Source organism: Eurypyga helias, unplaced genomic scaffold (genome assembly GCF_000690775.1).
Source record: "Eurypyga helias isolate BGI_N326 unplaced genomic scaffold, ASM69077v1 scaffold15403, whole genome shotgun sequence".
NCBI lineage: Eukaryota > Metazoa > Chordata > Aves > Eurypygiformes > Eurypygidae > Eurypyga > Eurypyga helias.
Genome location: NW_010243208.1, coordinates 1,733 through 21,626, shown reverse-complemented (window position 1 = coordinate 21,626; position 19,894 = coordinate 1,733). Strand labels below are relative to the sequence as shown.

General features: G+C 40.8%; 1 protein-coding gene across 1 annotated transcript in view; it reads left to right on the top strand.

Moving 5' to 3' along the window:
- GLB1 (galactosidase, beta 1) overlaps positions 1 to 18,718 on the top strand; it is a gene marked incomplete at its 5' end in the record, with an annotated part of 35,089 nt that extends 16,371 nt beyond the window's left edge. The window contains 6 exons of the mRNA XM_010149329.1: positions 304 to 378; positions 6,128 to 6,217; positions 8,042 to 8,155; positions 8,811 to 8,942; positions 14,198 to 14,437; positions 18,430 to 18,718. Of these exons, the coding sequence (XP_010147631.1) occupies positions 304 to 378; positions 6,128 to 6,217; positions 8,042 to 8,155; positions 8,811 to 8,942; positions 14,198 to 14,437; positions 18,430 to 18,690 (912 nt within the window). The remainder of the gene's footprint in view (positions 1 to 303; positions 379 to 6,127; positions 6,218 to 8,041; positions 8,156 to 8,810; positions 8,943 to 14,197; positions 14,438 to 18,429) is intronic.
- Positions 18,719 to 19,894: the final 1,176 nt, after the last annotated feature.

Genomic DNA, 19,894 nt, shown 5'->3' with positions numbered 1-19,894 from the left:
CTAGTCACAGGAGGGCTCCAGGGTCACTGGGATTCTTTGGCAGCTCGTTTTCTTGCTGTGCTTTTTACCTTGAGTTCCGTAGTTATTAAAAATTGTTTACTGTATGTGATTGAGTCAGATTTTGTCTTCTTTAAAACTCCATCTTGGACTAGATGCAGCTGTAATCCTTTAGTACAGCAAGATAATCTGCTTTTAACTAAAGCTCTACTTTTGTTAGCTGTGAAGTGGAAAGTGAGAATTCAGTTAAAACATGTTTGTATTTAAGTTTCGTGTGTGGTTTTTTTTTCCTCCTTCCCTTTATAGTATAAGCAGTTACCAGAAGGTCTCATTCCTCCGACAACACCCAAATTTGCATACGGGAAGGTTCGCTTGCAGAAGGTAATTTAACATCTGTAATACGCTGTGTATCTTTCCTTAATGCTGTATGCTTGCTTTTTGGAAAAAAAAAAAAATGTTTATGAGGGTGTCATCGCCATCTCTATAGGTATGCAAAATGAAGAGGAAACCCTGGAAAGCAAATTTTTCAGGGAGGGGGGAGCGGAGCTTGGGAGTTAGGAATCATGCCTGTGGTACAAAATGAGGGAAAGTATGTTATCTGGATATAAAAGGATAATTTTTACAATGCATTATGTGCCTGGAGGTTTACTAAACTGAAATTAATATATTAGTAAGACAACAGAATCATAGTTGTCTTACTAATATACATGTACAGGTAACGTAGCAGGGGAATGCTGGCAGGAGAGCTATGAGCACAGGGTGCGTTGTGTAGCTGGTAATGCCTCTGAAGTAGAAGCAGCAGGTAGGATATACATATTCTTTAAATGCTTCAAGGTGTTTAAATTTTGAATAGGGAACACTTCGAATAAATCTGAAAGTCTGATCAATAAAGTTTCTTACAAGGTTTGTGAAAATCTGTATCTGATGAGAGAAACTTAAATTAGTTTCCTGCCGAGAGAAACTCATGTACAACCTAGCAGGTGGAACCCATCCTTGATATTTACTCTCTGACAACAGTGGTGTAACTGGTCAGCACATCAGTAGCTGGGGTTTGTCCATAGCACCATCATTTTAGGACCAGCAACAATTTTCTGTGAAATACACTTGAGTACTAGGTTCCTGCAGCGAGTGTAGAGCGGGGTTTTAAGGGGCATGGAAGAAACCACAGGTACGAACTTGGCTACATTCATTCTGCTGGGCACAGACAAATTGTTTTGGGGCGGAGGATTACTGAAGTTGGTGTACTGGATACTGTAATTCGTGCTTTCATTTTATACTTGTTGCTTTTAATTTGGCAGCCACCATTCCAATCAGTAAGATATCTGATCTGTTACGCACCGCTCCTGAAGTGTTGCAGCGTTCGGTAGTGATAAGGCTTTGCAGACATCTTCAAGTCATCCCACTCAAGTGGTGGGCAGAAATACTTTTTGTATAAAAGTGATTCACCAGTGAGGTTGAAACAGATCTGTATCATTTTCTGCTACCTTTAAGTATCTTCAGACCTTTTAGGGCAGAGGTTGCCATATGAGGTTTCACTGAACTCGCCTATATTTGGTACTGACTAATTATCGGCCGTTATCAGTACACCCACCACTTCTGCTGCTGTCGTGGGTTGCCAGCATTTGGGAGCCTAGCAATCAGATTTTGACTTTGTTGGATAGGGCTGTCCAATTTCACTAGAATGATGAACTTTCTCTTTCATGCTCTCAAGAAATGAATGCTGCAAGGTGCTGGCCCAGACACCTGTCTTACGAAGGAGGAGTCGATGACTAAACTTGCTCTAATGTTGCAGCTTTGACCTGGCTATCACACTGGGAGCCCTCTTCCTGGATCTTCTCACCTTCTACACTTCTGCTTTTTTGAGAGGAGGTGTTCTGCTCTTCACTGAGCAGTTTTAGGAATCCGGATGGCATGTGTAAACTGCCGGTTGTGAGGTTGCTGTCACTGCCTGTACCATACTGCCAACTGCACTGAAAGCCTCTAAAGCTGTTTTCTGGGAAGAAGGCTGCTCTTTCCTCTGTGAACCCACTACTTAACTTCAGCAGCAGTTTACTCCTCTGCTGGGTTACTGCAACGCAGGCCGAGTCTTAAATCACAGAGGGTTTGTACTGTCCCAGCCAAAGCCATCCTCCCAGCTCCCTGTTGCATCCTAGCCCCTCCTGGGACCAAGCTGTTGTATGGAGAAGCCTGAATGTATTTGGGTGAATATCAGAGAGGGAATAATCAAAATGATAGGACTTAGCTTTGATAGTAGTAAACTTCCTAGTTATATTGTTTTCAGTGGCAGTGCTGAAACAGGCGCTGTGTGAAGCTTCACTCTGCGGTCGTGGTCCCTCGGTCTGATGTGCGGAGCATTGAACCCAACTCCCTTGACACTTTTACAGAAAGGAAGAGGGAGAGGAGACTGCAGAGTATTTGCAGGAGTCCTGTGATACACCTTACAGAGATACATGTAACCAGAGCAGGCTGTTTGGGTTTTTTTGGGTTTGTTTGTTTAGGTGGGTTGGTGGTTTTTTTTCCCTTTCACAAGATACTCTGTGACAATTCCGTCAAGTACCTGATCAGCTACTCAGGACTGAAACTCGAGGAGAAGAGATTTTTGCTCTTAGCAGTGCTGCCAACCATATTTGCTGTTTTTTGGAGGTTTGCAAATAGATTGCCCCAGATGAAAATACTTGGGGAACCTAGGTTAGTTGGGGAGGGAAAAGAAATTAAAAAAAATGAAATAAAAACTCCACCACTGTTCACTGATCAGGCAGTTGTTCATTTTGAGCTATTGAATTATTCTAAAGAATTCTCTGGGGTGAGAAGAATGTAATCTATTACAAGATGCTGGGGACACTGACATTTCTACAGAAGAGCAGAACACGAAAACGGGTGATGAGGAAGAAAAAAAATCTTACTGTGTTGATGCAAAAGAGACATGTTGAAGATGAGGAGTGAGGGCAGGCAAAGGCAGAACAGCAATAGATGGGCTCAAGAAATGTGAGCAAGATTACAAGTTTTAAGGGTTTAAGACCCAGAACGTGCAGAGCATCCTTTCCAGAGGGAAATGAATGTGTTTTAGTGCCTGCAGCGTGTCTGTGCAGGCTTGTGAGCAGGTGGTAGTTTCTGGTCATCACTTTGAGGACCCTGGGGAGTACTTGGTCACAAGGAAATTTCTGCCCCAGCACTGCAACCTACGTTCTGGAGATGTACTCAGTGCTTGGGATTTGGAGAGCTGAAGCAGTCGTAAGTAGCAGGCAATGCTGGTGTGAGTTTGGGGTAGAAAGGGGTTAAGCGAACAGGATGTTGCCAGTAGTTGATATCATTACTGTTGGAGCTATTTTATAGCACCTTTTTTTTTTTTTTCCCCCCCCCCCATGCTTGATCTTACACTTTGGTTTTGAAGACGTTGCTCTAGAGGGTAAAAAAAATATTGCTTTTTTTTGGTAGTTATGTGCTGGTTCACAGGTCGAGTTTTTAAAAGTTCTTGACAGTATCTGTAATTTTTAAATTTACTGTTAAGTTTCTGTTGTGATCGTGATTGTCCACGAAGTAGCAGTCAACAGGAACTTAAAGCAAGAGCAGATCACGTTTTGGGTTGGTTTTCTTATATACCACATTAGAGTGAAAAGCTGAACAAAAATAATCCATTGACATTTCAAAGAAACAAGCTTCTACCAGCCCAGTCCATATGTGAATCCTATGTGGTAGACCTATATTCAGAACAGAAGCCCCCTTGGTAGCAGGAAATTAAAGGAGTCAAACAGGCACATGTACAAGCTGCTAATAGTTCAGCAAGCCACAAAGCAGCACTCATTGCCACTTAGTAGCTCATTCAAGTGACCATGTGTCTCTTAATACTGCTTATGTTCATTACTAATTTAATTGTCCACCTGTGGCCAAAACTATTAGTGCTCATAGGATGATTTAGTTCTGCAAATCAACTGTCAGTGTCTGTGCAAAGAGACTAATGTCTTGCTTCACGGCTGTTGTACAAGACCTGGCAGTTCAGTCTCTCCTGTGGCCTGGCAAGTCTTGCATATTGCTTTAGCATTCCTGGCTCCATTGGAGGAGCACAAGGTAAAGAATGGAGCACATACACAGTCCAGAACATTTGGGGAATTTTACTCTCTGAAAGCTGATTGTTATTTTAGGTACAGTGCTTAAACTGAAAACGTAAGTGCATACTTTCATCAAAATTTTGCAAGCTGTCATTTGACTGACAGCCTTCTGGCCAGGCTGAACATGCCTAGCTATGGAGTAGTGAGGGTCACCCAACCTCCAGGTATTGATGCATTACCCTTTGTATACTTATGACCTCCTTCTGCTTTCTTGTTCCTAGCTAAGGAGTTGAGATAAGTTTATTTCAAAATTCCATTTAGATCTGTGTCTACATGCTTGTTGGGGTTTAACTCCAGTAGCCTGCTAAGCACCATATAGCCGCTTGCTCACTCTCCCCCAGTGAGATGGGGAAAAGCATCAGAAATGTAGAAGCGCAAAAAGTCATGGGTTGAGATGAAGAAAGATTCATACGTAAAGCAAAACCTGCATGCACAAGTAAATCAAAATGAGGAGTTCATTCAGTATTTTCCATGGGCAGGCAGGTCTTCAGCCATCCACAGGAAAGCAGGGCTTCATTCATCATGTGTAATGTTTATTAGGCAAGACGACCTCCAAGTCCGAATGTCTCCCCATTCCTCTTTTCCCCCCTGCCCCAGCTTTTATTGCTAACCATGATGTCATATGATATGGAATATCCCTTTGGTCTGTTGGGGTCAACTGTCCCAGCTGTGTCCCCTTCCAGCTTCTTGTGCACCCCCAGCCTACTTGCTGGTGGGGTGGTGTGAGAGGTAGAAAAGGCCTTGACTGTCAGCAAGCACTGTTCAGCAGTGACTAAAACATCCCTGTGTTAGCAACACTGCAGCAATAATCCAAAACACAGCCCTATACTAGCTACTGTGAAGAAAATTAACTCAATCCCAACCAAAACCAGTACTATACTGAAAAAATAATTGCATGCACGTAGATGATTCATGCCAACTTCTGTCATACACAGCATTTTGCAGTGATGTACATTTGAGTATATAATTTAATATTTCAGCACTGCTGACTTTCATGTACACTCTGCAGAAATTCAACACTTCTGTTATTGAAGTATCTTTAGAAGTTTGTATTGCTGTGAATGCTCTTACAGTATGCAGTTTCCATGATTTTTAAATTCCTAATTTCATTTTACTGTTGGTTTTTTTTCTCAAGCATGTGAGAAATATTTTGAATGTCTGATGTGTAATTACCACTGAACAGTGACAATACTTCTGGTGAAACAGACTGAAAACTATGAAACAGCATGAAAAGTATGAATGCAATTGATTTTGAGCTTGTAAGACACTAGCATATTGGGTTCATCTTGACTAACATCAAAATAATAGTGAGAATTTGAGAGGGAATTGTAGATGAGTAGAAAACTCACAAAAGGAAATTGCGGATGGCATCAAAAGTCAGTTTAATTGTACACATGTAAGTCCTTATTCTCCAAGGTACTTATGCACGTGACTAGCCTGAACCTTGCTCCGAGTCTCACTGAAATCAGTCCAGCTACTTATATGTGACACTGAATTACAGCCTTAGGTTTTCTGAAATCATTTATGAATAAATAGCGTAAATTCATGTTGGATAACTTGATAGAACCAAATTGTATCCCTGCTTAGCTCAGAATGATTCCAGAGTAACTCGCTGGGAATCAGTGGCATTTTTCCTAGCTTGATTGTTAAGTTTAATTGAGCAAATTTTAGATAATATAGTTGTTTTGTATTAATTGTCCAGAGCAGTTGTGTTTTTTCTATTTATAGAACTTTTGTGAAAAACTCCTGAGTTCATTCTCATTAAATAATAAAGGGTCACTTTTATGAATGCATAGCACATTTAGAACATCTGTTTTTTTACAACATTGCTGCGCATACAGTATGTCTCTTTTAGGGTTCACCTGTTCTCTGTACTGTATTGTATTATTAATGTGTCTGCAAGGATGATGTGAGGGCTGAAGATTTTGCTTTCTGGACAGCAGCTAGCTGGCTGGGTATGCAAGCTGTTACATTTTGGTTAAAATCTACTGACCTTCATATATCTGCTATTTTTTATGCTGCAGGTGGGCTCTGTGGTGGAGGTTCTTGACAGGCTGTCACCTGCTGGCCCAGTGAAAAGCGCTTACCCGATAACCTTTGTTCAGCTCAAGCAGGTGAGGATTCCTTCAGTAGGCACTTCGCAATAATTCTGTAAAGTTTATCTGAACAACGCTCTCTGGTATTACTCATGTCCAGTGATTTTTGCATGGGAGACCTTTCCAGAGTCTACGGTGTCTTGCACCTGAGGTTTTCCATTTTCTGTGAATGTAGGCATCTCTGCTGTCCAGGCTTTCGCTTTTTATCTCTCTCCTTTCTGAAGTATTGATTTTTCAGGTTCTTAAGAGCCTTTTTTTTACATCAATCCTTTTCTTCATTATTAAGCTTCTTTATTCTGTTTTTTTTCTTTGCCTCTCCCCATCTGCTGTCAGTGAGCAGTGGCTGACCACTGCTTTGTCATGCATGTCATGGGGCCTGGAGATTGGGAATGTGATCTGTTTGACACTTCTATGGGCCTCCTGCTCATTTCTAGTTATTTTCTACATGTATGGTGAGGCAGGAGAATGCAGTGAGAGAAACCTTTTTGGGAGCAACCTCTTGGAGCTGCTGCAACCCACTGTCAAGGTCATTCACTCCACTGGTTGAGATAGGAAAAATACTTCTCTCTGTATTTTCCTGCGGCTGCCGCTGTCTCCCACTGTCCCTTATGTTCCCTCCCTGTCAGTCTCTGCATCAGTTTTCCTGTCAGTTTGGGGACTTTCTGTATTTTCCCTCATAGTCAAAGATCTTTCCCTTGCTGCTGAGTGGCTCTGTCTTTCCATTGAGGTTACATGGCTCCTTCTCTGCTGAATTTAGCAGAGGCGGGGGCATGGGTGGTAATTGCCTGCAGCTAAAATAAACAGCTCGGAGTGAATGTGATGCTGGTAGTAGCTATGGGAGAGAGAAGAGGAGGAGCAGTTCAGCAGATGCTTGGGATGTGGCATTAGTCAGGTGGGGTTCAAAGCTCAGATTTTTCCTTTTCAAGCTACTAATAGAGAGAGAGTGCGAGAGAAGCCGCAGGTAGTGTATTGTGGCTGGTTGTAACTTCTGGTGGGCTTTTCTCTCTTGTTCCCTGGCCTTCCCGCCCTTAGTACTCTTCTTAGGAAAACTCCTGAGAGAAGAGGGCATCCAGTGGAACTTCCTAGTGTATTTTAATTTATTTTTTTCTTTCTCTCCCTCACCCTTCCTTTTCTGGACACCTTGTTGCAGATGTAATGCAAATATAATAATTATGGCAGAATGGAAATGGTTTACTCTCACTTTTTCCTGCCAGGGTTATGTTCTAATCCAAGTCTAGAAGATATATGTTTTTGTGGCTACTGAGTGAGAGAGGCAATGCATCTTTTACTTTTTTTCTTTTTTTTAATTTGTGTTTCACTTAGCCATTACATTTGTTCTCATCACAACTCCTTTTTTTCCTGATGGGGAACTTAGCAAAACATATTCCAAAATGTTTCTGTTGTAATGTTTCTGTAGTTTTTTAAAATAGATATCATCTTCATGAATAAATAAGTTAATTTCTGGGCAGTGGGTGACAAGTGCACTTTAAAGTTTGTTAGATAAACTCAGCTGGGAAGTCCCTTCATAACTATCTTTTCATTGGCCTTAATGAAGAAATAAGACTCTTGGTCATTAACTGCTTTTTTTTCTGAGGAAATACCTTCACAGCCAAGACCCTTACCTCTTAAAGTTATGTAAATGTTCTCATGAAACGTTTAAAAATGGAAACTCTGTGGAATTTTAAGGTCAAAGTGAAAAATCTGAAGCTGGTATCAGTGATAGACGCTATCTGAAGCGAATTAAAGCTAATGTTTCAATTCAAGCCTGTATGCAGGAATTGAAGATATGGAATGACTTGGTTCATTAATCCGTTGTTTTGATTTTTTCTTTCCTTTTCTTAGTATTTTGGGTTTGTACTGTACAGAACTGTGCTTCCAAAAAACTGTACGGAGCCAGCACAACTGTCTTCGCCTTCAAACGGAGTCCATGATCGTGCCTATGTCTCCGTCGATGGGGTAGATACTGATTGCTGCTACTAACTTCTGCCTTGAGTGGCTTTCATGAAAGTCATGGATAGGCTGCTGGGGTTTTTTGGGTTTTTTTTTCCTCCACCTTACCACAGCAACTTTGTTAGATAATCTGACTTAATCAGATGAAGGAAGTGAGGAAGTGTACAGTTGATTTATACTAAATGTTGGTATTTGTATTTCAGAAAATATACCTATCTATAGATTTTCTATAAGGAAAATCTAATTATTTCCAATTTTAGCTGTTTAAATGTTGCTACAGATTCATGTGTTAAGTGGGGGGGAAAAAAAACCCTAGAAGGGTTTACTTGCAGGTTCATGAAATATGTTAATGATATATATGCTTGGTGGCTTTCTACAGTGTTTCCATAGATTTTTTCTTTTTTTTTTTTTTTCCCTTTGAGGGTGGGTGGAAGTGGAAGCCTGAGCCTCTGTCTTACCTTATGAAACTGTCTTCTGACCACAAGTTGAAAGTTTTTGTTGTACAGGATGTGAACTTTACCTTTCTTCCCTTAAATAGGGTTTTGTTCCTGTATAATGAAACTTAATATTAATTCACAGACTTTGAGAGCCTAGATTTTAATTAATCTTTGACTTGTGCTGACTCATCACCTCTTGTTACCTCTTGGTGTAATTCATATAGGTTCCTCAAGGTGTTCTTGAAAGGGACAAATCACGTACGATAAACATAACTGGGAAGGCTGGAGCAAATCTGGATATCTTGGTAGAGAATATGGGCCGGGTCAATTTCGGTAGATACAATAATGACTTCAAGGTAAGTAAAACCAACTGAGTTACTGGACTGTGATGTCTTTTCCTCTTTTCCACAGGTTGAAATAATGGGTTAGAGCAAAAAGATCAGGATGACACAGCTGTAACTTTCTGTCAAAACATAACTACTCTCTGGTTTTAATTTGAGTTCTTCCTGTCACCAAAATCAATGTGGAATTAAAAACTGTCAGACTTTTTTTCTTCGTTCACTTATGTTGTTAGCCAAAGTGTAGCCCACAAGACTTTCAATTTGAGTTGAGCCTGTAGCTAACTCTAATGTGCAAAGCTGTTTGGATAAATTCCAAAAATGGATTGGAAATTAGTCTAGGTCTTGGTCGTACTTTGAGGCTTGTGTATCCGGCATTGTATTTATAGAATCATAGAAGGTTTGGGTTGGAAGGGACCTTAAAGATCACCTAGTTCCAACCCCCCTGCCATGGGCAGGGACACCTTCCACTAGACCAGGTTGCTCAAAGCCTCATCCAGCCTGGCCTTGAAGTCATCCAGGGATGGGGCATCCACAGCTTCTCTGGGCAACCTGTTCCAGTGCTTCACCACCCTCTCCGGGAAGAATTTCTTCCTGATATGTAATCTAAATCTCCTTGCTACCACTTGTCCTGTCACTACAGGCCCTTGTAAAGTCTGCCCCCAGCTTCCTTGTAGCCCCTTCAGGTACTGGAAGGTGCTATAAGGTCTCCCCGGAGCCTTCTCTTCTCCAGGCTGAACAAGCCCAACTCTCTCAGCCTGTCCCCATAGCAGAGGGGCTCCAGCCCTCAGAGCATCTTCGTGGCCTCCTCTGGACTTGCTCCAACCAACCTTCTGATGTGGAGGGCTCCCAGCTGGATGCAGCACTCCAGGTGGGGTCTCACGAGAGTAGAGGGGAAGAATCGCCTCTATCTGTGTGTGTATGTGTGTACATTTTTGTATCTCTTTCCATGTCCCATTTCATTTGTGAGCAGTGTATCCTTGCTGTTTTTTCAGTGTGGCTAGGAGAGGTTGTCTCACAAACACTTTACTGTGGAAAAAATTGCCAGTTCAGTTTTGGACTGATTGGGTCTTAGAGGTAATTATCAGAAAGCTTCTGAATGCTTCTGGGTCCATGCTACATTTTGGGACTGTCACCTGCCCTCATGAGTGGCTTTGGTGGGCTGACCTTGGCTGGTCAGGAGAAAGAAAATACAACAAAAGGTTTGTGGGTCAAGAGAAGTACAGGGAGATCATTCAGCAATTACAGTCATGGGCAAAACAATCTCAACTTGGATAAATCAATTTATTGCTAATTAAACAGAGTAGAATAATGAGGAATAAGAAAAATTTTAAAAACACCTTCCCCCTCACCCTTTCCTTCTTCCCAGGCTCAATCTCACTCCTGATTCTTCTACCTCCTCCCCCCAAGTAGCACAGGGGAATAGTGAATGGGATATGTGGTCAGTTGATAACATTTCTCGGCTGCTATTGCTTCCTCGCACCCTTCCCCTGCTCCAGTGTAGGGTCCCACCCACAGGAGACAGTCCTTAATGAACTTCTCCGACGTGGTCCTTTCTATGAGCTGCAGTTCTTCATGAACTGCTCTAGCACGGGTCTTTTCCTCGAGGTGCAGTCCTTCAGGAACAGACTGCGCCAGCACGGGTCCTTTCCACGAGGTGCAGGATGGATATCTGCTCCACCATGAACCTCTGTGGGCTGCAAGAGGGACAACTTGAGTCACCATGGGTTGCAAGGGAACTTCTGCTCCGATGCATGGGGCACCTCCTCCCCTTCCTACGTCACCGCCTTGGTGTCTGTGGGGCTGTTTCTCTCCCATTTTTCTCACTTCTCTCTCACAGCTGCTACACAGTTCATTGATTTTTTTCTTTTTTTTTTTACCCTTGCTTAAATATGTTATCAGAGAGGCACTACCAGCATCACTGATGGGCTCAGCTTTGACCAGCAGTGGGTCCGTTTTGGAGCTGTCTGGAACTGGCTTTGCCCAACACAGGGGCAGTTTTGTGCATCTTCTCACAGAAGGCACCCCTGCAACCCACTTCTACCAAAACCTTGCCATGTAAACCCAGTGCAGAGGAGGTGCCACTAATGTGACAGTAGGAAGGGCAGGGTCAAAAAAGAAACTTTTCTGGTTTTAGACTTAATCGGATCCCCCATGCTCTGTGATACTTGCTGAACAGGGGGTTATTGTAGAGGCCAGTCTTGTGTCTGTGCCATGTTCAGTGCCACAGCATGCTATTTTTTTTTTTTAGTTTTTGATATTACTAGGCCACAGGTAATAATGAAGTAATTACAAAGCTTTATAATTAAGAAGAGATTTGCAGCCCCCTAACTTGTATATTTGACTTGGCCTAAATTGATTTGGTGGTGTTCTTTCAGAAAGCTTGTCAAAGGGTTAATGGCTGTCCAGACCAATAGCTGTCTGGTGATTGTGGTGACCTTTGGTGCTAGGGTGATGCCAGGTAAATCAGAAGCTCCCATTTCCTCTCCGTCTAAATTCTGTCTGTGATAGGTGTCTCAGAGCAGAATTAAGACTTTTCCAAAGTGTTTCTTGGTTAGTTTGGATGCAAGAGACAAACATCATAGGAAAGACAGGTGCCTGAACAGTACCGTTTAGTTATCAAGCAGAGGCACATGTGCTGTGAGGAAATAGGGGTTTTAAGGTTATAATCAGAGAAAAAAGTGAACCCAAGTGCGTATGCATCTTGATTAGACCACAAATCATTGACAAGACCACAAGTTCTGGTCAAGTTTGGGCCTGTTAGAGAATCTAGTTCAGTTATAAAACAGACTGTGAAGAGACTGACAAGATCACCAGTAGGCAGAAACTCCTGTTCTCAGAGTCATGTTTTGTTGCCATGAGTAAGATGGGGCTGTTTGCATTGTTGAAAAAGGATATATTGGTTATGATTAAGCAGCATAGAAGAACTGAAGCTAAGACTTGGTTATAAGGACTCTAACTGACCAGTTACGCTTAAGTGTGTTGTGGTGAAGATTTCTAGGTGTATGTCCAATTATGCTAAGACTAATTAAGGCAAACAATGTAACTCTCAGTATTTACGAAGCTGGTAGGCTACAGGCTTTCACCATATTGAAAAGCAGTTTCCCCTGTCTTACCTTTTGGAAAGCATGCACTTCTTTAAATACTAATCAGAAAGGAACTTCTAGGATGTATGAAAGCCTCTGAAGGAAAAGCAACAGCAACTGAGGCTTTTCTGCGCTTGTGGCATATGAATTCAGTGGGTAGCAGTAGTGCCAACTCTGTTCATACTGTCTTTTCAAGGTACCTTGCCTTTGTCTGAGTGGCAGAAGAGGACTGCTAGTTCCCCAGTGTTTGCCTTCATGTTGAGGCAGCAGAAATATTGGATTTATTATTTGTTTAATAACAGGCCAGGTGATAAGGAAACCTATGTGCTTAGTCCTAAATTAAGGTAACAGGATGGAAGGTTAGAAGTTGGGCTAGAGAGGTGCTCAGTGTTACTGTGGTTGAACTGAAATTCACACTTACACCAAGGGATTCTACTATTTGAAGATTTAGGAGTGAAAGCAAATTTAGTAGATATGCATTGTGAGAATAATCCTCTAAAAGCAGGATCCTGCTGCCTAGAAGAGGCAGCGGTTTTGGGGTAGCTTTGGAGTATGTGCATGACTTCTTCCCATAGAATACCCTCCTCATGCAGTTCTTTGTGTTGATTTTGAAAACTGGAAATAATCGTACCTGGGGTGTTATATATGTTGTGCTTTCAAAAATAACTTTAGAGGAAGAGGTCCCTACCAGAGGTTCTGGGTTTTGTTTGGCTGGGGTTTTTTACCACTTTTTTTGAGCATGAAATGGAACTAAGCCTCTAACTTTTGGGAAGGAATCTTAAAAGGATTTTGGTTTTAAAACATCCTGCTGATCTAAGCCTTGTTGTTGAAGGACATGAAGGAAGGAAGAGTGTGGTTTCTGGTTTTTTCTATTTTTTTTCACATGCTCACTGCCACATACATATTTGTTTTACTTGTAAAATTTATATCCGTATCTGGACTGTTGAATGTGCATCCTTGTGCAGACCAAAGTAAGAATGCCTAGTAGGCACTTCATCTCACTGGAAAAATCACACAGTTTATAGTGCCTAAAGATGGGCTTAGGGAGGCAGGTTAGAAAGTTTGGGCTAAAGTGATGTTGCTTTAGTTAGTTAACTGTTAGACAGAGCAAAATCTAGGTTGTATAGAAAAGTTTTGCCACTTAACTCTCTGCAGATATTTTATTTTGATATAAGAAAAATAAATTCCTGTTCTGTAGAGTGGGCATCTAGGTAGAGAAAATCAATTAGTGCTCATACTGATGGTGAGGCTTATGGGTACAGCACAACGCTTATTAGACATCAGAACAGACACATGACACGGTATCAGCCCTCAAGGCCATAGAAAGTGTGGTTTTGCTTGTTCCTGTTTGACATGTGGTGTTTGCAACAGAACTTAAGTTGCACCAAGACACAGCTTCTGTGCAGGGTCCGTTCAAACGATTCTACGGATGCAGCAGCGTTGGTTTAAATACAACTCCTTGCGTTGCACTGAAACGTTATTATAACAAAATTAGGGGGTGTGCGGGGGTAACCTAATGTTGCTTTCACTCTTCTTAACTCATGACCTTACCTTGCTTTTGCATTCATTGTGCGAGCACCCTGGTTTGATGTAGATATGGTTCCATAGAAATGAAACGCGACTCTGTGGGCTTGAAGCTGACTGTAAGCTTAAAGCATTTCACTGAATCAGGGTCACAGAGCATGTGCCTTGGTTTTGTGATACTGTCTGTTAGCTGTGCAAGATTTGTAGGAAGTAAATACTGCTTTCTCTGCTATTGTGCAGGTTAATGTCTTGGGTTAGTGACTCAGTGTTACCAAATCTCTTGATGGTATCTCAGACTTACGATATTTAATGCTTTTTCTGCTTTATATTAAGCCCCAGGTTTTGGAGTCGCAGTCATGTTAAAACAGAAATTTTCATGGTTACAGGAAATTTATTATTTTTCTTTAAACTTGGGCATTGATGAAAACTCAAAACTTTGAAGAGGAACAGATCTTTCTCTGAGAATAAATGAAACCAATTATTCTTAAGGAAAGCTTATTACTTTAAGACCAGACACTTGGGGTTTTTTCAAACACAGATTGGCAGCTGTTGCAAGTATTTTGATTCAGTTTTTATTCCTGACCGATTTGTGGTTGCAGCCAAATAACTTCAATAACATTAATTATGTCATATTTTGGGTTTGTGTTTTCTTTCTTCTCCTAGGGTTTAGTTTCAAATTTAACTCTTGATCAAGAGATACTTGTTCAGTGGGAAATCTATCCTCTAGACATAGATGGAGCAGTGAAGCGTGACATCAATGGCCATAGTGATCGATCAAAGAGTTCTGTTGGCAATCCGCTGAGTTATGAAGCACCTACTTTTTACACTGGTCAACTTTCAGTTCCTGGAGGGATTCCAGACTTGCCTCAAGACACTTACGTCAAGTTTCCTGGCTGGACAAAGGTACAACTTTTTGCTGTAAAATCTTGAAGTCCACTGAGAAAGCTACTGAAACTCCTATGGGCAATCAAATTCCACCTCTCTTGGATGCATAGAAGTTGGTTGTAGGCATGGGGTGTCTGAAATATATTTTAACAACTAGGAAATTGATTCCTTGATTTAAATATATCTGGAGATAAATCATTGAGAGAAGGGAAACATATATTCAAAAGATACGTGCTGTTGGTGTAGAAAGTAGAGCATCACCAAAAAAACCCCCAAACCCCACAAAACAAAATACCCAGTAGTTTTTCAACAGTGAGCATGATGAACTGGCAGGCTGTTTAGAAATGCTGTGTTTAGTTGGGGGGGTGTTTCTTGAGGTGTGGAGCAGAAACAACTTTTGGGAGGGGAGAGAGTGAATACATGCCTTGGAATAAAACAGTTCTTTATATTGGAGAAAGTGAGATGCTACAGGACACTTTCCTAGTTATATGAATTGATTAAAAGTAACTAAGAACATGTTTGTGGGGTTGTGAGAAAGGCACAGTGTCGGGGACAGCTGCTGCTGTTGTGCCCTTAGGGGTGGATCCAGGGCATGGAAGATGTTACTGCTTGTCTTCTGGAGATTACCTAAAACAGGACTGATCATATCAGAGCACTGCCGTGAGAAGCTTGTGGGCAGATGTCTGTTAATGGGAACTTCTCAGAGGGCTGGAGCATAGCTGGAGCTATGAGCAGCAAAGAGTGGTTTTCCTAAGTGCTGTGTTTGAAACAGCCACCATGCAGGATGGATGGGTAAGGACCAGCTCAACTAGCTGGTGGGAGGCACAGAGAGCAAAATGCGTGCTGAAGTGCCCCTCCTCTTGGAGGAGTTTATGTTCAGGCTTCAGGGAAGTGGCTGTGGTAGTGTTAGGTAGCAAAATTATGCCTTTCTGAAACAATTATTTTACGGCTATTAATACTAGTGATCCATCTACAGTATTGTAGTGCTTAAAGCACTTCCCAGTGTGCAGAAGACACTGATTCGTGGCAGTCACTTCATGTTGCTGGCATTGAGCTTGGATGAGGAAGACTTAGTCCCTGTTCCTATATATGTGCATGTCTTACACAGTCACTGGATAAAATCCAAAAATAGTTCTTTGCACAGGAACTGGAATCTGAGACTTTTGCAGTAAATTCTGTGACATCATGAATCTTCAGGGAGATGACCATACCTGCCTGCTGATAAATTCCTCTTTGAAATGGCAAATGAGTCCAAGAATTCCTATTTATTGCTGGAAATCTTTTCCTCTGATCTATATAAACCTCTGTTTTACATAGTTTTTATACTCTCTAAAGCTGTCAAGTTGACAAGATCCCAGATGGACTGTAAGTAGGGCTATTGAATTGATTCTTCAAGGTTTATATGAATTGGACCAAAGTTTTAAATAAGATACGTAGGAGTAATAAGATTGAGGTGACACTGGGTGTGAAAACAGAGACTTCCAGGTAACTCTACCACTGAGCAAATGCCTTTAAAACAGAGGCCCTTAAGGGTGTAAATTCCACTCAGGTCCCACTGTATCTGGGCCGTAATTCCTTGAGTGGCACTGTATGCCAAGGTGCAGAGAGGGACTCTTAATAGGTCTTAAAACTCACCTATTTGAGTAATTGTAAAACCATGAAGACAACGCCTACCAGGAAAAAATACAGTTCTAATGATGGTCCTGCCTTTGGATGGTGAGACAAGGAATACGGCATGCTGGACAGCCTGGAAGGAAGGGTGCAGCATTAACTGCCATTAACTGTGTTGTAGCTTGCTTACCTTCAGTGGTTTTTAGACCCTTCACTGTTAATAAAAGTTCAACCACCCTTATTTGAGGAAGCGTGATGCCCTTAAGCATACATGCCCTGAATGAATAGTTAGATTTATTCGACTTGCTTTTTCTTAAACAGACAGGAGAATTTGGAGTCAGGACTGATCTTTATTACTGTGGAAGCATGGGTTGTAGTTGTTGACCCTGCTAAAGTAAGTCTTGTTATTGAAGACAGCAAGTCTTCCTCTCCTTTCTTTTGTCTAGGGCATATTTACTGGCAGAGTGTATAGTGTCATGATTTGCTGTTTTAGGGCATACAAATCCCCGAGTGTGCAGTATTTAGAAACTGCAATGTTAATAAGGACAGTTTGGAACTGACAAATTAAGTTCATGGCTTTACTGGAAAAATGAGTTACAACCAATGACAGATTAAGATCAGAGAGATCTGTTTGATCATACCTCCTGCATTAGAGCTCTAATGCATTTGATTCCTATAGTAATCTTCTACTTCCCACAGATTACAGTCACCCTCTGTAGTAGGTAGGTTACTGTCTGGTGGGTACACTCACAAATTCATCTTCTGTGGGGGGAGGTTGCATTAATGCCATGTTTTCCTTTAAAAGTACTACAGAAGGAAAGTAGTGAGCTTGAATAAACAGCTCTTCTCTCACCTTTTAATACAACAAAACCAAGCCACAAAGTAAGATAAACTTGATTTAAAAGAAAAATATTTGAGGTCAAAGTTTATTAACACCTTGGCAGAACTGTGGAAGATAGGATCTTATACCATGGGAGTGGATACAGAGCTGAAATCACTCACCTGCATTTGCAAATGTACCAACTCCTTATAAAATTTCTCTTGCAAGTTTTGTAACATTTGTTACCGTAAATACCTGAAAAAGAAAACACAAGAAATACCTCCAAACCATCTTGAATGGCAATACTCACTATATTACAATTGTGCTTTGGTAAATGCTTTAAAAATATTATTATGATTTTAGCTATCCCAGTTTTAGAAATCAGAGTGCAATAGAAGCACCTTTCATGGATTCAGACTGTTTTGTTATTTTTATCAGTGTACATCAGTTAGTTTAGTAACTAATATGAGTGAGTTTGTTTTACCTCTATACGCTGGTTACCAAAGGCCAAAGCAAGAGGGAAAACACAGATGCAGTTTTTTGTTCCCATCCCTTTTCTTGTCCACTGAACTCTTGACTTGACATGTAGGAAAGGACACTTAGGAGGATTAAAAGCAAATTATTTATCCAAATCAGCTGTATATACTCCCTTCTGTCTTATTTAATGAACCAAGATTTAGCTCAGCTTGAGCCATTTACAGTTTTATTAAACATTCTGCAACTCACTAATTTGTAGCCTTTCAGAAAAATCTGCATTTGTGTCACTTCAGTGTGCATTCTGTAGTGTATAAATGACTGTTCTGACTCTTTTTTTTTCTTTTTCCTCATGCCCAATTTTGTTTTATCTTGGAACTTAAGGTATTTGTAATGTTAGCAGTATTTTGAACTAGGGGTTCTGGGCACCTCCACTAAAAAAATTTAAAGAGCCAAGCTAAGCACAATTTCATTGAACTTAAATTAATGCTAGCAGACCCCCAAAGATTTTAATGGTTGTAGGTAGCAGCTACAACAAAATGCAGTACTCTTGCAGTGTGATTTTACAAGTTCTTTTGGTGACTGAGCTATTACAAGCATAATAGACACCTGAATTTCATGTGTCTAGACAAGCTGTATCTTTTTCATGAAATCATGCAACAGGAAGGGACGACAAAGGTAATGTAGTATTAGAGAGAGCCACAACACAATTAGGATCTGCTTTTGTCTTTTGTGAGTTCTTTCTCCTATTAACAATCAGCTTCAAGCAAAATACAATTTTCGGGTTTGCTTCAGTCTTAAACTTGGTGCAAATTCAGTGCCAGGAACCTGCAATTCTGTTTTCCCAAGTAATGTCATATTTGGAATTATTGCAGTATGTGACCAGTTTCTTTTTAAATAATGATGACATTAACTCATCAGGGAATTTTGATTCTTTTGACTGTCATTAGCATTTTCATGAACAGATTTTCTATCCTTGTGTTCTATCAAACTGAAATATGGAGGAAATTCATTTACTACGTGAAGAGCACTATGTTTGAAGATCATTCGTCATTTGTTCTCTGTCAAATTACTAAAATGTGATTATTTCTTTCTCTTGTAACAGGGACAAATTTGGATCAATGGCTTTAATCTTGGTCGCTACTGGCCGGCCCGTGGTCCTCAGCTGACCCTTTTTGTTCCAAGGAATGTACTTGTTGCGTCGGTGCCAAACAACTTAACAGTGTTGGAGCTGGAGCATTCTCCTTGCAGCATCCAGGCATGCGAGATAGAATTTGTTGACAAACCTACTATCAATGCAACCACACAGCACGAAAGTTATGCCCCCCAGCCCTTCGTTGGACACACATGGCTGAATCATCTATAATGATTTGAGTATTTCCTTATCTTTCCCCACTCTGCTTCTATTTCTCAAATCATATTTCTCTTTTTTAAAGACTCGGTGTTAATCAGTAAGTTTTTAGCTGAGGCAGCTTTTTTAATTCTTCAAAGACTTTTTTTTTTTTTTTTTAATTAAATCTGCCGGAGTTAAATACTGAAATTCTCTTAAAAAATAAAAGCAGTAGCTTTAGAATTTGCCTTGGACTGTGAAATTGAACTCAACTGGAAGATAATGTTTGCACCAGCCTAGTAAAAATGTAGTCCTTGTAAGCAGCTTACATTACAGGAACCCTCTTCACACTTGTCTTACCACATTTTGCAGCTGGAGAGGAGCCTACCGAAGGGGTGCACGCTCCTGCTAGCTTGCTGGTTTTAATCCTGTGGACTGGTAGGTCAGAGCTGCCAATAGTCTACACACTTTAAGCTGATTTTATCACCTGGTTAGAATCAATAACATTTTAGTCTGAATGAGCTCACTGTCAGCATCAGGCAGACCTCATTTTTTTTTTTCTCACCTCTGTGCAAGTGACCTTGGAAAAATTCCAGTTGGTTTCTTGCAGAAGCAGTGAGAACAATCATGGAAGAGAGCACTCAAATACAAGCTGGTCCAAACAGCAGTTACATGAAGAGGGACCATGTAGTCTGATCTGTCCCCTCTTGGAAAGCCAATTTACTCCTTCCCATCTGCTATCTCTGAACACTACAAGTAAATTGATAAGTACAAGGATATACATAAAATTCAGGCTATTTTTCTTGGACCACAGCCTCTGATTAACCAGCCTGCAGAATGGAAGCTTAAAATGAGCTATTTTTCCTTTAATGGATCTCTTTTTCCCTCCTGCAGTGGACCTGGGGTACGTGTTTTTCATAGGCCAGCACCTTGGAAATGGAAAGCTTTAACTTAAAGAATTTTAATTCTCTTTCAGTAGTTAATTAATTTGCATTTTCTGTTTTGTTCCAGTAAACTGATGATCTTTGTAAGTGCCTGATATTTGCAAAGATGCACAGTCTCTGTCAGTAAAGCTGACTTTCTGCAGCAGGCAGAATCTTCTTTTTGATTCTTATGGTTTTGATGTGAATTGTGCAAACTCCTTGGTGAGATTTAAACAACAAATGATTAAGACGATGGAATCAAGTGTTTTCATAATCTGTGGTTTGTTCCTTTTGATTTTTGACTGACATCATTAAAA